The sequence below is a fragment of the Mytilus trossulus genome, unplaced genomic scaffold, assembly GCF_036588685.1.
Source record: "Mytilus trossulus isolate FHL-02 unplaced genomic scaffold, PNRI_Mtr1.1.1.hap1 h1tg000220l__unscaffolded, whole genome shotgun sequence".
In the NCBI taxonomy this organism is placed as follows: domain Eukaryota; kingdom Metazoa; phylum Mollusca; class Bivalvia; order Mytilida; family Mytilidae; genus Mytilus; species Mytilus trossulus.
The window spans coordinates 256,008-271,481 of record NW_026963313.1 but is presented as its reverse complement, the minus strand read 5'-3'; the positions used below and the strand labels follow the sequence as shown (position 1 = coordinate 271,481).

The 15,474-nt window shown below is 32.0% G+C and overlaps 2 protein-coding genes across 2 annotated transcripts; one reads left to right on the top strand and one right to left on the bottom strand.

Annotated features, from left to right (window-relative positions):
• Positions 1-2,352: 2,352 nt before the first annotated feature.
• LOC134701135 (uncharacterized) lies at positions 2,353-7,808 on the bottom strand. The gene is made up of 2 exons (XM_063562282.1): positions 7,704-7,808; positions 2,353-3,202 (listed from the first exon to the last, which is right to left on the bottom strand). Exons 1-2 carry the CDS (start codon positions 7,708-7,710, stop codon positions 2,385-2,387), a joined length of 825 nt encoding a protein of 274 aa, XP_063418352.1. The 5' UTR covers positions 7,711-7,808; the 3' UTR covers positions 2,353-2,384.
• Positions 7,809-9,992: 2,184 nt separating this feature from the next.
• LOC134701143 (lectin BRA-3-like) lies at positions 9,993-15,191 on the top strand. The gene is made up of 5 exons (XM_063562288.1): positions 9,993-10,075; positions 10,811-10,917; positions 12,432-12,519; positions 12,988-13,204; positions 15,119-15,191. Exons 1-5 carry the CDS (start codon positions 10,036-10,038, stop codon positions 15,144-15,146), a joined length of 480 nt encoding a protein of 159 aa, XP_063418358.1. The 5' UTR covers positions 9,993-10,035; the 3' UTR covers positions 15,147-15,191.
• The last annotated feature ends 283 nt before the right edge of the window (positions 15,192-15,474 follow it).

Sequence of the window (15,474 nt, the reverse complement as noted above, 5' to 3'; positions counted from 1 at the left end):
TATATACATTAGAATGGGTCTCATTGGGGTCTAAGCGTGACGTGGGATTGTCGATTTTTTGTAAGCGTGACACGTGAAAGTCAAATTATTGTGGCGTGAAAACGGGAAATGAGGTCTTGCGGGACCTGGGAAATGACAAAAAAATGAGAATTGCTTACATACATAGTGTAAGGGAGATACGGGAATCTGTCAAAACAGTAAGCGGGACCCGGGATCGAAACCCCCCTATGAGACCCCCATTCGATTTACATATTTACATATTTAGGATAAAAAGTATGTCCTGTTTACTTCCTTTTTGACTGAGTTATGTCCCTTTTGTTCAAAATTTGTAAATGCATGTTAAGTTTCATGTTCTAACAGTGTTTTATACATGTATTAACACATTTCATGATAAATAAATATGTAAATTAGTCACAATTTTTTATGTAGTATTAATGTGTTATCTTTATATTCATTTTAATCCTAGCTTTAAAAGTTGGGATCGGTCTGTTAATTTTTGCATGAGCCATCTAATGGCTGTGTGTATGTGTACAGTGAATGTTTGTGACGGAAAGAGAGAGAAAGAAAGAATAGTAGGGGGAGTAAGGCATTAAACATGCAGACAAGGTTGGGTATTATTTGTGTGTTGTTTTTATCCTTTCTTTCCTCTTTTTCATTTTCTAAGTTAAAATCTATATAACTTTTTTCTACCAAATCTTGTAAACTTTTGAATTTTTGTACAGAAAATGTGGTCGTTTGTGACGGAAATAGAAAAAATGGTAGGGGAAGTAAGGCATTAAACATATGCAGATAAGGTTTCGTATTAAATGGTTGTTTTATTCCCTCTGTTTCATTCTCTAAGTGAGATAAGATATTTTTTATCCTATCTCTTGATTTTTTTTGTACAGTTGTAATGATCATACATGTATATATACATTATCCAATTTGTCGGCCATTACTGGACATCACAAAGGTTCCCTAAAATTTTGAAGTCACTATAGAATAAATGTCTGACACCACAAAAGGCTTAGTGATTATAATATGACATCAAAAGTTCAAGGGTCACAAATGTTCAGGTAAAGTGTCTGAAATTCTCAAATAGAGATTATGTTAAATAGCAAAAGTAAAAATACAACCAGTTTCATATTGTAATTTGGACATATAAAACACTTGCAAATTCCAAAGTAGATAGCCTCTACAAATTATTACAAATAAACATATTTCACACAAATATGTTTGTGAAAATTCTGTCCTGTACAAAATGGTTTTCTCTTCTGGTCCAGAATTGTAAGATTTCTCCACAATGCATACTTTGCTATTTTTTTTAAAAGTTTATACATTACAAGTTCTTATAACACTACATGAATTGAGATAAAGAAAAATGGAAGTTTTTTTTTTTTAAAAGGCTCATTTTGAGAAAAAAATAAGTATGTTATTATCAGGTTTTTAAAATGTGATTTGGAGTAAAGATTACTGTAAATTTAGAAATTATTGCAAGCTTTTTATTATTTCGAAAAAAATGTGACAGAGTTGTAAACGCAATTATTTAAACTCTCAGTTTGAAACATTTTATATGAATTACACAGAATTCTTCTCAAAATCGTAAAAAATAAAATCACACTAAGTTTAAAATGACAAAATCGCAATAATAAATGCAGGCAATAATTACTGAATTTACAGTACTTATGAATTATTTGTTGTACATTTTTTTTAGAATTTTTAGTGTTGGTCTGTCACAATGGAGATTGACTTTCATATGAATGATGTTTTTGAATAACGATATTTGTTATTTTTGTTTTTAGTTATGAATGTGTACATATATGTGCTTGCACTAAGTCTTGAGAAAAGCTTAATATATTAAATGTGTGTATATTGTGAAAGAAATATTAAAATGGAAACAACATTTGGTGTTTTATTTAATAATCCTCTACCAACTTTATGTGCACCCTGTCCGTCTGTCTTTCAGTCTAGCAAATCAGTTTTTTATACTTTTTTCCTTCATGCTTGAAGATATAGATTAGATATTTGGTGTATTGTTTTATCCTGTCAAGTTACAGATCAAGTTCCAATTTTGTTCAGGTCTAAAAACAAAAATAAACAGTTATCCACACTTTTTTTTGTCATTCTTGAAGATAATGATTTGATATGCAAGATGTGCCAAATACGAAAATTGCCTTTGTGCCAATTTACAGTGAAATATATATACCTAATAAAAACATAAATATATATATTCATTACATCAAGTTCCATTATAATTGTTATTTTTAGATTTGAAACATTTGCCACTGGACACTAAGCAAACATGCATTTACATAACACACAATAGATCACATAATAATCAATTAAATTGATGGTAAATATAAACACAATAAGAAGAACTAACTGTTTATTTGGATTTTTTTACATCATTTAACAACATATAGAAATGCCCAACCAAATCCTTGACATATAAGTAATTGTCCACTATCATAATAAACTGCTGCCGGAAACTTTAGACCACAATCCTTCCTGCATAGTAACTCCAGTTTGTCTTTTCCATCCGGGCTTATAACAACAAGGTTATGAGAATCTAAACCGACCAGGTATATGTTCATGAATTCATCCATAGCTATCCCTCGTGGAGATTTGATCAAATTGTCATCTCGGATTTGGAATAGTTTCTTTCCCTGTGAATCAAGGAGTGTTACAACGTGGGGGTTTGTATAACATATTTTTTCCCCATTTGAAATTATGTTTGAATACGTTGATACTGTCTTATCACTAATGAACAAAGAAATTGTTTTTCTGTCCACATCATACTTCAGAATTCCAGTGTTTTCTCCACAGAATAGAATCTGTCCTTTATGCTTTGTTATACCATAGCAACCACAATCAGTTTGAATTGAGGCCAGTATTTTCTTATTGTTTACATCTACTACGGAAATAGTTTTGGAATGGCCACCAGAAACAACAACGGTGCTTTTTACAAACGAGACAATACCAAAAGCTGACACTGGTGATAATGGAATATCATACAGAAATGTTCCATCTTTCTTATAAACGGCCAGACACTGTCGGGTTTCCGAGTAGTCCGTAAAAACCAAGTTTCCATTCGGAAGAATGCAACCTCCTCTCACTTCATTCCCTTCGGATAGAATGGTTTGCTTCAGTTGTAATTTTATTTTATTTAAATTTTTTAGCTTTTGTACCGGAATTTGGACGCCACTCACTGAAAAATCGGGAGCTGAAATATAAAGTACAAATAAACTTTTAAATTCTACTTTTTTTGCATGATTAATTAAGTTGCAAATATCTTGCAACGTGCACTCTTATTATTTATTTGTAAAAATGCAGAGATAGTAAATTTGAGAAACAGATATTTACCACAATATTATAGAAATAATCCAAACATTGTTAAACTTGTATGGAAGGTCTTTTGTCACTTTGCAATATTGAAATAATTATATAAGAAATTGTTAATGTTAATCTTCTCTTCTTTAAATTTTGTCTGTATTAATTTGTTAATCCCTTGTTCATTTCTGTCATATTTAATGTATATATGTTATCAATAATGACCTCTTGTAACACATTGTAAATGTGTCTGAGTGTTTTCCTAATAAATCTTGAAATCTTGAATCATATAGAAGACTCTACAATAACTTTCTGAACTTCCTCATATTTTGCACATTGCTACATGTAAGATGTCATCAATTTGAAGGTTCGTTTTGTGCTTTTTAATTATTGTCGAGCCTTCGACTTTAGTCGAAAAAGCGAGACTAAGCGATCCTACATTCCGTCGTCGTCGGCGGCGTCGACGGCGTCAACAAATATTCACTCTGGTTTAAAGTTTTTGAAATTTTAATAACTTTCTTAAACTATACTGGATTTCTACCAAACTTTAACAGAGGCTTGTTTACGATCATAAGATAGTATCCAGAAGTAAATTTTGTAAAAATAAAATTCCATTTTTTCCGTATTTTACTATAAATGGACTTAGTATTTTCTGCGGGGAAACAAAACATTCACTCTGTGGTTAAAGTTTTTAGAATTTTAATAACTTTCTCAAACTACCCTGGGTTTGTTCCAAACTTGGACAGAAGCTTTTTTATGATCATAAGATAATATCCAGAAGTAAATTTTGTAAAAATAAAATTCCATTTTTTCCGTATTTTACTTATGAATGGACTTAGTTTTTTTCTGCGGGGAAACATTACATTCACTCTGCATGTGGTTAAAGTTTTTAGAATTTTAATAACTTTCTTAAACTATCCTGAGTTTGTACCAAACTTGGACAGAAGCTTGTTTATCAGTCTATGGAAAAAGCGTATCGATAAAAACTTTTCTTATATCAATGAGCGATATTGTCTAATATCAATTGTAAATATGCAGATATTCCATGCGGAAAATGTTGTTTTCGGCAACGAAAAATTATGAAAATACTAACTTTAAAACTTATTGTAAAAATATAAACAACAATTGAGTCTAAATATACATTCAGAAGTTAGTTAGAAGCTGAAGTTTATGTCCGTGTAAAATTTGAAGTGCTGTGTTTTTCTTATATGCATAAATAAACAATGCGATACTTTTAGAATATCAATGCGATACTTTTAAAATATCAATGCGATACTTTTAAAATATCATATCGATATTAGTAATTATTAGTATTAATATTTGACTGCTTTCTCCAAATTTTGACAATTTTACCTATTATGTCTGTTTTGTTCATGCATCGTTGTAAATATGACAGAATTTGATGATACTGTCATACACGTGACAGGTTTAGCGCAATATAACCAATTCAAATGCATTGATCGGCCACTGGACCTATATCAGAATCTAATAGGTTGGTAGGTTATTTACAACCGCATTTAAGTTCCACCATTGCATCATCACTTCAAACAGAATTAGTTGGTTAAACCATGTGATTGAAAACAATAGACTGAACAGGTTGTTAACACTTTCAAATATCAATAGGGTCAAGCAACATTTTCAAAATGATAAAATCGTGTAAGCGTTAATTTTGTTACAGATACGAAATTTTAGTGATATTGATCCTCAAACATTAAGCCGGTCATGAACTAAGTTTGTGAATTATGTTTGCGGTTCTTTTGACATGCAATGTGATGTGTCATCGTATTAATTTTATATTAGAAAACTATAGTAGTTATATTAGAAAAGTATCGCATTCATAATTTTTTGATATTAAAAAAATATCGCTATGATATAAGACAAACATCGCATTGATATTTTAAAATATAGCAGTATCTTTGACTTATGGGCGATTTTGGCTTATCCAACAATTGAATTCATCTTAATTGCATTCCACATAATTTGCTACATGACATTCATTGAATTTGTACATCTACAAATGATAAATCGTGCATTTATGTCTCATTTATTCAACAATTAAATTTTCTCGTTTAAATACACCTTGCTTGGTATAACTTAAAATAATTCATGGAAATTATACAGCAGACGTATGTCTTGATAAATGTCAGCCTGTTTTAAGAAAAGAATCATTACTTTATACCGAGAAATCTTCGTTCCTTCATAAAAATGGTAAACATTCGTCTGAGATTTCCCACAATGCAACTCGTTGATATAAGACAATATCGCTCATTGATATAAGAAAAGATTTTATCGTATCGCACCTTCCATAGACTGTTTATGATCATAAGATAGTATCCAGAAGTAAATTTTGTAAATAAATAAATCCATTTTTTCCATATTTTACTTTTAAATGGACTTAGTTTTTCTGCGGGGAACCTTTACATTCACTCTGTGGTTAAAGTTTTTAAAATTTTAATAACTTTCTTATATTATCCTGGGTTTGTACTAAACATGGACAGAAGCTTATTTATGATCATAAGATTGAATCCAGAAGTAAAGTTTGTAAAAAGATTACTCCGTTTTTTCTGTAATTTAAATTACTTTTAAATGGACTTAGATTTTCTTGCAATCATAAAATAGTAACAAGAGGAATATTTTTATTGATTTTTTTCCTCATTGTTGTTGAGCCTGCAATTTACAGCAAAAATAGGCGAGACACTGGGTTCCGCGGAACCCTTACAGATTATTTTTTTAAGTGAAAACATATGTCTTGTTAACCATTGACCTCTCCATATACTTAAGAGGCGCATCTTTTTGGCTGTGAAGTTGATATAAGATATACGCAGCCACCTTCGGTCGAAATTTTGGACGTAATCTCCTCCGAACTGTTAATCTGCTTGTTTGGTCTTTAAAATACCAATTCGGTCATTTTGGATAAGGTTGACATCCCTTCAATTTTAAAAACTAACACGTTAAAATTTGCATTATTGCTACTTATTTTCTTCAAACTCAAGCACTTTAATAATATTGTTTTATACATAATTGCGGAATTGTTGGGAATACTTTAATGTATATCATCAAGACTTTATTGGGATAAAAAGGGACTTGGTAGTGGTGACGAAATTAGGAGCATATCCGCAATCATCTTTGAAACAAATATTCCATAACGATCAACCAACTTATGACCCTAAAATTACAAATGTATGATTTCGACTACACCACTTGGAGCTTTTGGTTTAATAGCTTTCTTGTGAGCAGCAATCCTCTATCAAGGATATCATATGCTTTTTATGTGCATACCATTTCATTTGTGCTTTTGTGTTTTTATTTCATAATTGCATGTATCAGTATGTGTTAAACTTGTAAGATGCTTAAAGAACTTGTGTGCTGTATGTTTATATACTGATTGAACTCTTGCTGTATATGTTTAATGTTGTGTGCATAACTCAATATGTATGTTTTTGTTTTATTTGTTGTTATGTCGGTTTTAAAAGCTCTTCAGAGCTTATGTTTTGTAATTGCTTGCTTATACCGACTCTAAATAAAGCTTTATGTCTATATCATAAAAGAAAATACAAGCACTAAAATATCGTATCAACTGGGAGATACTATATACTCTGCATACTGGCGCTACTGGATGTTGCTACATAGAAATGGAAAGTTTACAATTGGGAAGCTGAAATCACTGCTTTTGTCGGAAAGTTTCAGTTTTCAACTGACCCTCATTGTCAATTTTTATTTGTAAGGCAATATATGAGGCAGATCCAACTGTAAGCCGACTTAATAGTATGAGGCAGACTTAACTGACTGTACGTATTATCAGACTTATAATCAGCTCTCAAATTAAGCTCGGTTAATATCAAATTGAATTACTTCCCTTTTACCACAGAACTAAAAACTTAAACCATAACACGCACTTAGGTAAAGCATAAGATGTCTGGTGTTTCTCCCTGAATCATCTAGGACAGCTGTATCGAATAGTATTAACCTTGCTGTAGATTGGTTTATAGGATACAAACCTATAGACATATAAAAGATAAGCTGAACCTAAATCAAATTCGCTCTGTTTAAGTTTCACTGATATCAGATATACAAGGGTAGCGGGGTTGCTTAATAAACTCATCATAGATACCAGGACTAAATTTAGTATATACGCAAGACGCGCGTTTCGTCTACAAAAGACTCATCAGTAACGCTTCCCCTTAGAACAGGTAGAACTTATATATAGCCATAGCCACCCAACCCTCCTGTTACATAATCTTAACTAAATAAGTTCCAATCGAAGAAAAGAACTGTCATGATTTAGAGAGTTTACAACAACATTTGTGAACACACAACCACCATATACAAATTCAAAAGTGTGATATTAGATATTTACAAACATATGAGCTTAATTAACAATATATAATACATACCCGACATGATCACATGGCATGACCACTATAGATTTATTTATTGATATTTATCCAAGGTTTTAAACTTTTTACATTCTTCTTAAAATCAATGACTCAAGTATTCGTTAAACTTCGCGATTTAAAATTTTAATAACAAACCAATTTAAAAATAGTTCTAAATGCCAAATATAACAAAGCTGCTAAATTGATATACGGTTATAGGTTATATAGAAAAAGTGCACATTTGAGTTTTGCAAGTAAAATAAAACAGTAAAAGGTTTTATTACATAACATAGAAAATACTCATAAAACTTAAAGGATAATTAATAAAGGGTTTCACAGGGACACGCGGTTTTCTCTACTTTTGGTCACATTTCATATTTGCATAAAGTTTAAACATGCTCTTTATTAGGACTCTATTTGAAACATTTATTTAGTACATAAGTAACTTCTATTCAAGCAAAGTAAAATGTCTAAATAGAACATATAACGTGAGATACATGTATGGGATCCGGATAATCAACCCCAGTGTTTGTTGTGGTTCATGTTGCTTCGTCTGTAGTTTTATATGTTGTGTCTTATCTACTTTTATTTGTCTGTTTGTCTTTTTATCTTTCCTTTTTTAAGCCATGTAGTTTTCAGTTTATTTTCGATCTATGAGTTTGACTGTCCCTCTGGTATCTTTCGTCCCTCTTTTATAGACCTTTAAAAAATACCCATTTAAGTACAGCGTTTCCACAGAAATGTTTAAACCACTAATTAAATTATTTATTATTTGAAATTAAAAAGACATTACCAAAACCCGACTCAACGCCAGGCAAACGATACTATAAATAAAAAAAAACAAAGTGGAAATCGAACACGTCATGGAGAAAGACAACCAACGACACAAATATGCAAAAGCAATTGAGGGGTCAACGCACAGTCTTCACAAAGTCATTTGCCAAATGACCAATTATTGTTTCAAGCACGATGTTACTCTAACTGGTATTTCATTGTTTTCTGTTGTCCTTGTATGTTAACAGCGATAAACACCATTTTATGACACCATAACACTTAAGATTTAAAAAAAAGCTATAGGTCGTTCTTGTACTGTTACAACACTGCCGTCTCAGATTAGGGGAGGGTTGGGATTCCACTTACATGTTTAACCCCGCCACATTCTGAATGTATGTACCTGTCCCAAGTTAGGAGCCTGTAGTTCAGTAGTTGTCGTTTGTTGATGCATAATATATTTGTTTTTCGTTATAGTTGTTTTGTACATAAATGAGGCCGTTAGTTTTTGCGATTGAATTATTTTTCATTTGTCATTTTGGGGTCTTTTATAGCTGACTATGCGGTATGGGCTTTGCTCATTGTTGAAGGCCGTACGGTGACCTGAAGTTGTTACCTTCTGTGTCTCTTTTTTCATCTATAATAGCTGAATTTATAAAACTTTAGTATTCTTTTCATTGACGCAAGTATCAAAAATGGAAAAAACAACATACAATTATTACCCGTATATATAGAAAAGGTAAATATCCAAAATAATCAACCCAAAGGACGGTTATTTTCCTGAGGGCGTAGTCCGAGGTGTAATAACTCTTTACAATTTTTTATATTTGTCGCTTCGAAGTGTCCACTATTGCTTTATTTTTTTTTATTATACCATACGAACAGCTAAGGGCATTTTGAGCCATTGCAGAATACAACCATGGTGAAAAGCTTTTCTCGTCATAACTTTAATTTCCAAGCATAATTGTTTTCTCCCTACTTGATATTTTGGAAATAAAATACATAAAATATACATAAAATGTTAGTATAAACACTAAAAGTAACATAAGATGTCTAAGTTCAACTTTGCTAAAAGAGTTGTAATTTTAGTAAATCTAGTTAAACTTATCATGTATAACGGGGCTTTATTCTGTGTATTTTCTACCTAGTCATTATTTTGTGTCTAGCTATGTACCCGGAAAACCAGAGCATCGAGGGCAACCAATGGGCCTTCAGCACACCAAGCAAATCGTATTATCGATTGATTACAGGCAAACAATTTACAATACAAGAATCACTGAAATCATGGGGATACCAAATTCAAAATGTATTCAAAACCTCAGACACATGCAAATGTTCAAGAGTGATACCGTAACATTAGCTATTTACTAGGCGAATAATAACTTATGGAACTTATCAGTCACTAAGAATGGTACAATCGCGTACATTGGTAGTAACATGACTTCCAATAACAGTACGTGGCACGTGTTTCTGGAATAACCTTTCAAGACATATATATATATATCTTATCAGTTACATGTATTAATAAATGACAAGCCCGAGTTTAGATTGACATACTTAATTTCTTCAAGTGTTCGAAATGGCGTCGTTTGTTTTGAAATCTCTTTTCATTTCAATATGTAAGTTTAATATGAGTAGTGAATTTTTATAGAATAAATCCTGGCCGGTTTATCGGTGGGGTTCGTAAAACGCAATCTTTAATTTATAATATATATTTTGTATACTGTTGTATGTCTTCGTCGTTTTTCTTTTCTTTTTTGCGACGGTTTGCCAGTTTCCCTTTCATACCTTCTTTATTTTACCCTAGGTTTAAAGTAGGAAAAAACAAAAGCAGCATGTAAAACATTAGACACAAGAATAACAACAACATGGTTAAAACAGATGGAAAAACACTTTATGAACAAAATTTAATAAGCCAGATTCGAGACACGTTAAGAATAACTCATCAATTTCAAAATGATTTCCGTCAATATAATATTCGACAAAACACTAACATAATAAACAAAAAACAACCCAGACGAAGTTCCTGACTTAAGGTTGATCAATAGGCTGATCTGAACGAGATGCTATGCATCACAATTCGATGTACGTTCGAGTAGATTACATTCACCAAAAAACGTCAGTGAAAGCACAGGAAAGACATGATTTTCTGCAATGTTCAAATAAAATAGAATTTCTGGGGGCGGATCAACCAATTTTTTAAAAGGGGGTTCCAACCCAGGATTGGGAGTGGGGGTAGGGGGGTGTTCAAACCATTTGACTCATTCAAAAGTACATAGCGTCAAAAATATGGAGGTTTCAATTTCCTAGGGGTCTTGTGCTGATTTTAATAATCTTATTGTTTACATATACAGGTGTAACGGTAATAACTTGCTGTGCCCCTGGATGGAAGAAGACTAGTAGTCTAAGTGGATGGTGTTTTCTATTCTCACATAATCAAGTGACTTGGGCCGAGGCTGAGGTATATATTGTAAATGGGTTGGCTAGAGGGGGAATGTCAGGTTACTGCTCATTAATTTGATAAGATATTTTGTGTTTTTACGTCCCTAGGAAGCCGGAGTGCGCGGAGAAAATCACCGACCTTCGAACGAAAAACTGACAATTCTAGTTAATTTAGGTTGGAATCAAGTGTACCCTCACAAGCGGGGTCCAAACTCACAACACAACCTCAGTGTTGACTTTAATGCTCATTAAAAGATATGTACATAACATATTTTATCGACAGGCGACCAAGTTCATGTGGCTCGTTCGATTGGAGGATGCTTTCAAGCTATAACAATATGAGCTTATGATATTGTAATATGGTTTTTCTTGTATACGTGAGTTAAAAATAATGAAAAAACAAGTCACAAGATTTCAGGTTCATGTGGACCCTATGGCTAAAATGGCTGCATTTTTACCTCAAAATTTACAGACAAACTTGTGCATCTGAAAAAGTTTTAGGGCATGGCATGCCCTAGATGCAACCATTTTGCCAAAGGATCCACATGAACTTTAATGTGGCCAACATCGTTTACGGTAATTTTTTTCTGACAAAACTTCAACCGTAGTTTTGATACAACGACCAATTATTGTATTCGAAAGTCATCATTATAGGTATACCGGTACACTAATTAGAAGGGTTAACGTGGATGGAAAGCATAAGAACATCAATGCGTTGCTGGGCTTCTAAAATGTTGTAAATTACAATTTTTTCAAGAAAAAAAATATCTCACAAACAGGCTTTGAAAGTTTTGTCAAAATGCATTCTTCCAAAATGTCGATTGTGAACTTGAACTTTTTTGTAAATAGCAGTGAAATAAAAACTTTGACATTTTTGGATTATCCAAAAACTTAAAATATTTTCACAGCAATAAAGAAATGTACTATTTTTTTCCCCCAAAAGCCATTCTACAACGATTTTCAAGTTTTCATACAACATTATGGAAGCCAACTTTACAAGCAACTGACATTGGCAACTTTGTAAATTGGCTTATTTCACACATTTTGATTGGTCTAACTGTATGCTATTTTGCAATACCAAAGATTTCCTCCCGCCCAGACTATTAGTGTCAAAAAGTATTTTTAGCCAAAAAAGTCATATACAACATTTTAGAAGCCCAGCGACGAATAGTATTGGTTCAATTCAAACGGACAGCCCTTAACAAATGTCAAAATCAAAAGATCAAAAGATCAATCGAAAGAAAACAACTGTCATATATTCATGACTTTTTACATACATTTCCTTATGCAGTGAATGGTTGATTAAACTGGGTTTATTGCTAGCTAAACCATAAAACTTGTATTAGTAATGTAATAATTGTTATCATAGCTAATATGATTGTTTTCTTAGCTAATATAATTGTTATCAAAGCTAATATGATTGCTGGCATACTAGAAGCTAATATGATTGTTATCAAAACTAATATAAACTCACATATATGCATTTCTAAAAAGCATTTTTATGGTGATACCTTATTCTTTTGTATATTGTAGGAAATATGCAGGTCATTTGAAGGATATTTAGCAGAACCAATAAATAAACCTATTGATGATTATTTAATCTCAGAAACTCTAAAAACGGGTAAGGGGCGTTTTGGCTTATTTATGTAATATTATGCAAGATAACAAAAACAGTTGTTTTGAATGGCAGTTGGGAGCATATATACTATTGTATATGCCATCGTGATAGCTGGTTATCTAGTATTTTGACTAGATTCGTTGACATTATCTGGCGTTGTTTATATATTTGCCACTGTTTCTTTAGGAATAAAGGAATTTATAAAAGAAGTATTATAAGAATCATCACTTTTAAAAGATAATTGTAATTATTTACTGTTATACTGAAATAAATATAGTACACACTAATCGAATCTGATGTGTTTAACATTCAAATGAATGTGAATTATTTTATTAACTTATGGAGAAATCATTTGTGTTACTTAGCATAGACATGTTAGGAATAAATCCCAAAGAAGGACAAAGATTTGCATTGGACACTTAAATCGGCGAATTTTCCCCTTGCCATTAATTGTGTTGTGTTTCATTGAAGGACGAAAATACTGGCTCGGACTCAGTGATTTGGAACAAGAGGGTACTTTTCTGTGGACAACTAGCCAAACAGGAATTACATCATATAATAACTGGATCCCAGGGGACCCGAATAATGCCAATAGTGGGGAGGACTGTGTTCTAAATAACTGGACCCATAAAGGCAAATGGGCAGATGGAGACTGCGAATGGAAGGAGTATTATATTTGTCAAACAGAGTGAGTTTTTGAAATCGCCGTTTCAGAATCTAATGCATTCGGGGTAATATTTTCAAAAGCGTACATCAAAAGGTTATGATTGGTTTAAAACGTTCTAAACAATACAAATTCAACCAATGACGTAACGTTAGTTTCATTTTGGTGTACGTACAATAGTCCTTTAGATTCTGAAAAGGCGATTTATACTGAGTGCCAATACATACTCAACACGTCATATTCAAAGCTCTTATGGGTTCTTATGAGTGATTGTGCAAAAATATTAAATCAATGCATTTAGCACCTGAGATCACCCGTGTTTTCGGTTGCGTTCGTGTTGCTTAGTCTTAAGTTTTCTATGTTGTGTCTAGTATGATATTATGTGTCTGTCAGTTGTCATTTTATTTTTAAGCCATTTCGTTGTCAGTTTATTTTCAATCAATGAATTTGACTGTCCCTCTGGTATCTTTTGCTTCTCATTTGTAAAACCTGTGGCTGCATTTTATTCTAACAGTTTGGTCTTACTTGGACTTTTTGCAGATTAGAAACTTGCGACGAGTCCTACAGTTATTATGAAAGCTCACATATTTAAAACAAAAATAGATACACAAAAATTGTTATTCTGCATTACTGTATGACAAACTTTTCTATAGGTGTCCATTATTTGCCTTCCTTAGTGCGAAACTTGTTTTTGTTTGATACAATAGAGAAGTTTGTGGAATAAAGGTTTGAATATGAAAAAAAAAAAAAAAAGCTCTGAAAATTGTTGGAAAAAGATCAACTCTAATATGTCTAAACTTAAAATGATTGGTAATTTTTTCAAATAAAATTCGTCATTTTGTATCAATATGAAATGGAAACTACATGGAGAGGTTTCATACATAAAGACACTCATTATAATAACATTATACATTAATCCCCTTGATTAAGAATATATTTTATGTAAAACGTTTGATCTTTGATGCATGGATTTCACGAGTTAGACTATAATGTGAGTTATTACAAAAGACCCGTGCAATGAATAGTTATCAAAGGTTTCAGGATTCTAATTTAATACGCCAGACGCGTGTTTCGTCTACACAAGACTTATTAGTGACTCTCATATCAAAATAGTATTAAAGCCAAAAAAAGTACATTGTATCAGAGCATTGAGGACCCAAAATTCCAAAAGGTTGTGCCAAATACGGATAAGGTTATCTATGTCTGGGATAAGAAAATCATTAACATTATAAATTAACCCGCTTTATTATACTGTATGTAAAAATTTTGATCTTTGGTGCAAGTTAAACTATAATATGAGTAAATACATAAGACGGTAGAACCATGCATTCGATATACAATAAGGAAAATTAATAAAAAAACCATATTTTAAATATGAAGAAATTGGTGGTCCTCTATGCTCTTCAACTTTGTACTTTATTTTGCCCAATACGGGCGTAACTGGTAAGTCTTTTGTACACGAAACGCAAATCTGGCGTAATCCTGGGATCTATGCGGAGTTTATGAAAAACCTTGCAATTCCTGTCATATGGAAGAAGGCTAACTTTTTTCCCTGCCTGTCTTTTTTTTTTAAATATGATGATTGTCTGTGAAACTCTTATGACCGTTCAGGTTTCTGTACGAGTGGTATTTGTTTTGAACAATGAACCATTTTTTAACGATAAAAATCGTCAATCGCTTAGGAGCACTCGAAGTCGCCTTGTGTTTTATTCTGTTAATATTTTGAACAGTGTTATCGTTTTGTTATAGAGTTGCATGTTTTTCTTAGACTAATGAATTTGGATTGACCATTGAAATTTTCGAAAACTAAAAACTAAACAGAAGATGAAAAGTTCTAAAGATCTACTTCTCTGATTTCGTTGGTATATTACATTTATCTAGCCGCTCTTGTAGATATGTGAAAGTTTTGAAATATTGAATAATTTCATTTTTTTTTAGAGATATTGATGGAAGTATCGTTGGATGATTTGACACAACATGAATTACAACAAATAAAATCATGGAATTCTTAGACTGACTGACAATTGAAATTGGTCAAAAAGGTCACAGTAGTTGTGTATATACTTCTTTTTAATACTCATCATGTTTGAACACTTCCTTTACATATACGCATGTCAGTTCATAATTCTGGTAAATCTAAATCCGTTTGGATATTTGGGGGGATTTTTTTTATCCATTATAACAATAATTATTTTGACATTATTAAAACTGATATCACATCCACATGGCACAAACTACATATCAATGAAGCTGCATTGAGTTTGATCAAATAACATTCAAAAATATGATACACA

Bases quoted from the DNA above. Each gene is read 5' to 3' on its own strand.
- LOC134701143 (XM_063562288.1), top strand. From the start codon at position 10,036: ATGGCGTCGTTTGTTTTGAAATCTCTTTTCATTTCAATAT. The intron at 10,076-10,810 runs GTAAGTTTAATA...TTACATATACAG, and splicing joins ATCTCTTTTCATTTCAATAT to GTGTAACGGTAATAACTTGC. The intron at 12,520-12,987 runs GTAAGGGGCGTT...GTTTCATTGAAG, and splicing joins CTCAGAAACTCTAAAAACGG to GACGAAAATACTGGCTCGGA.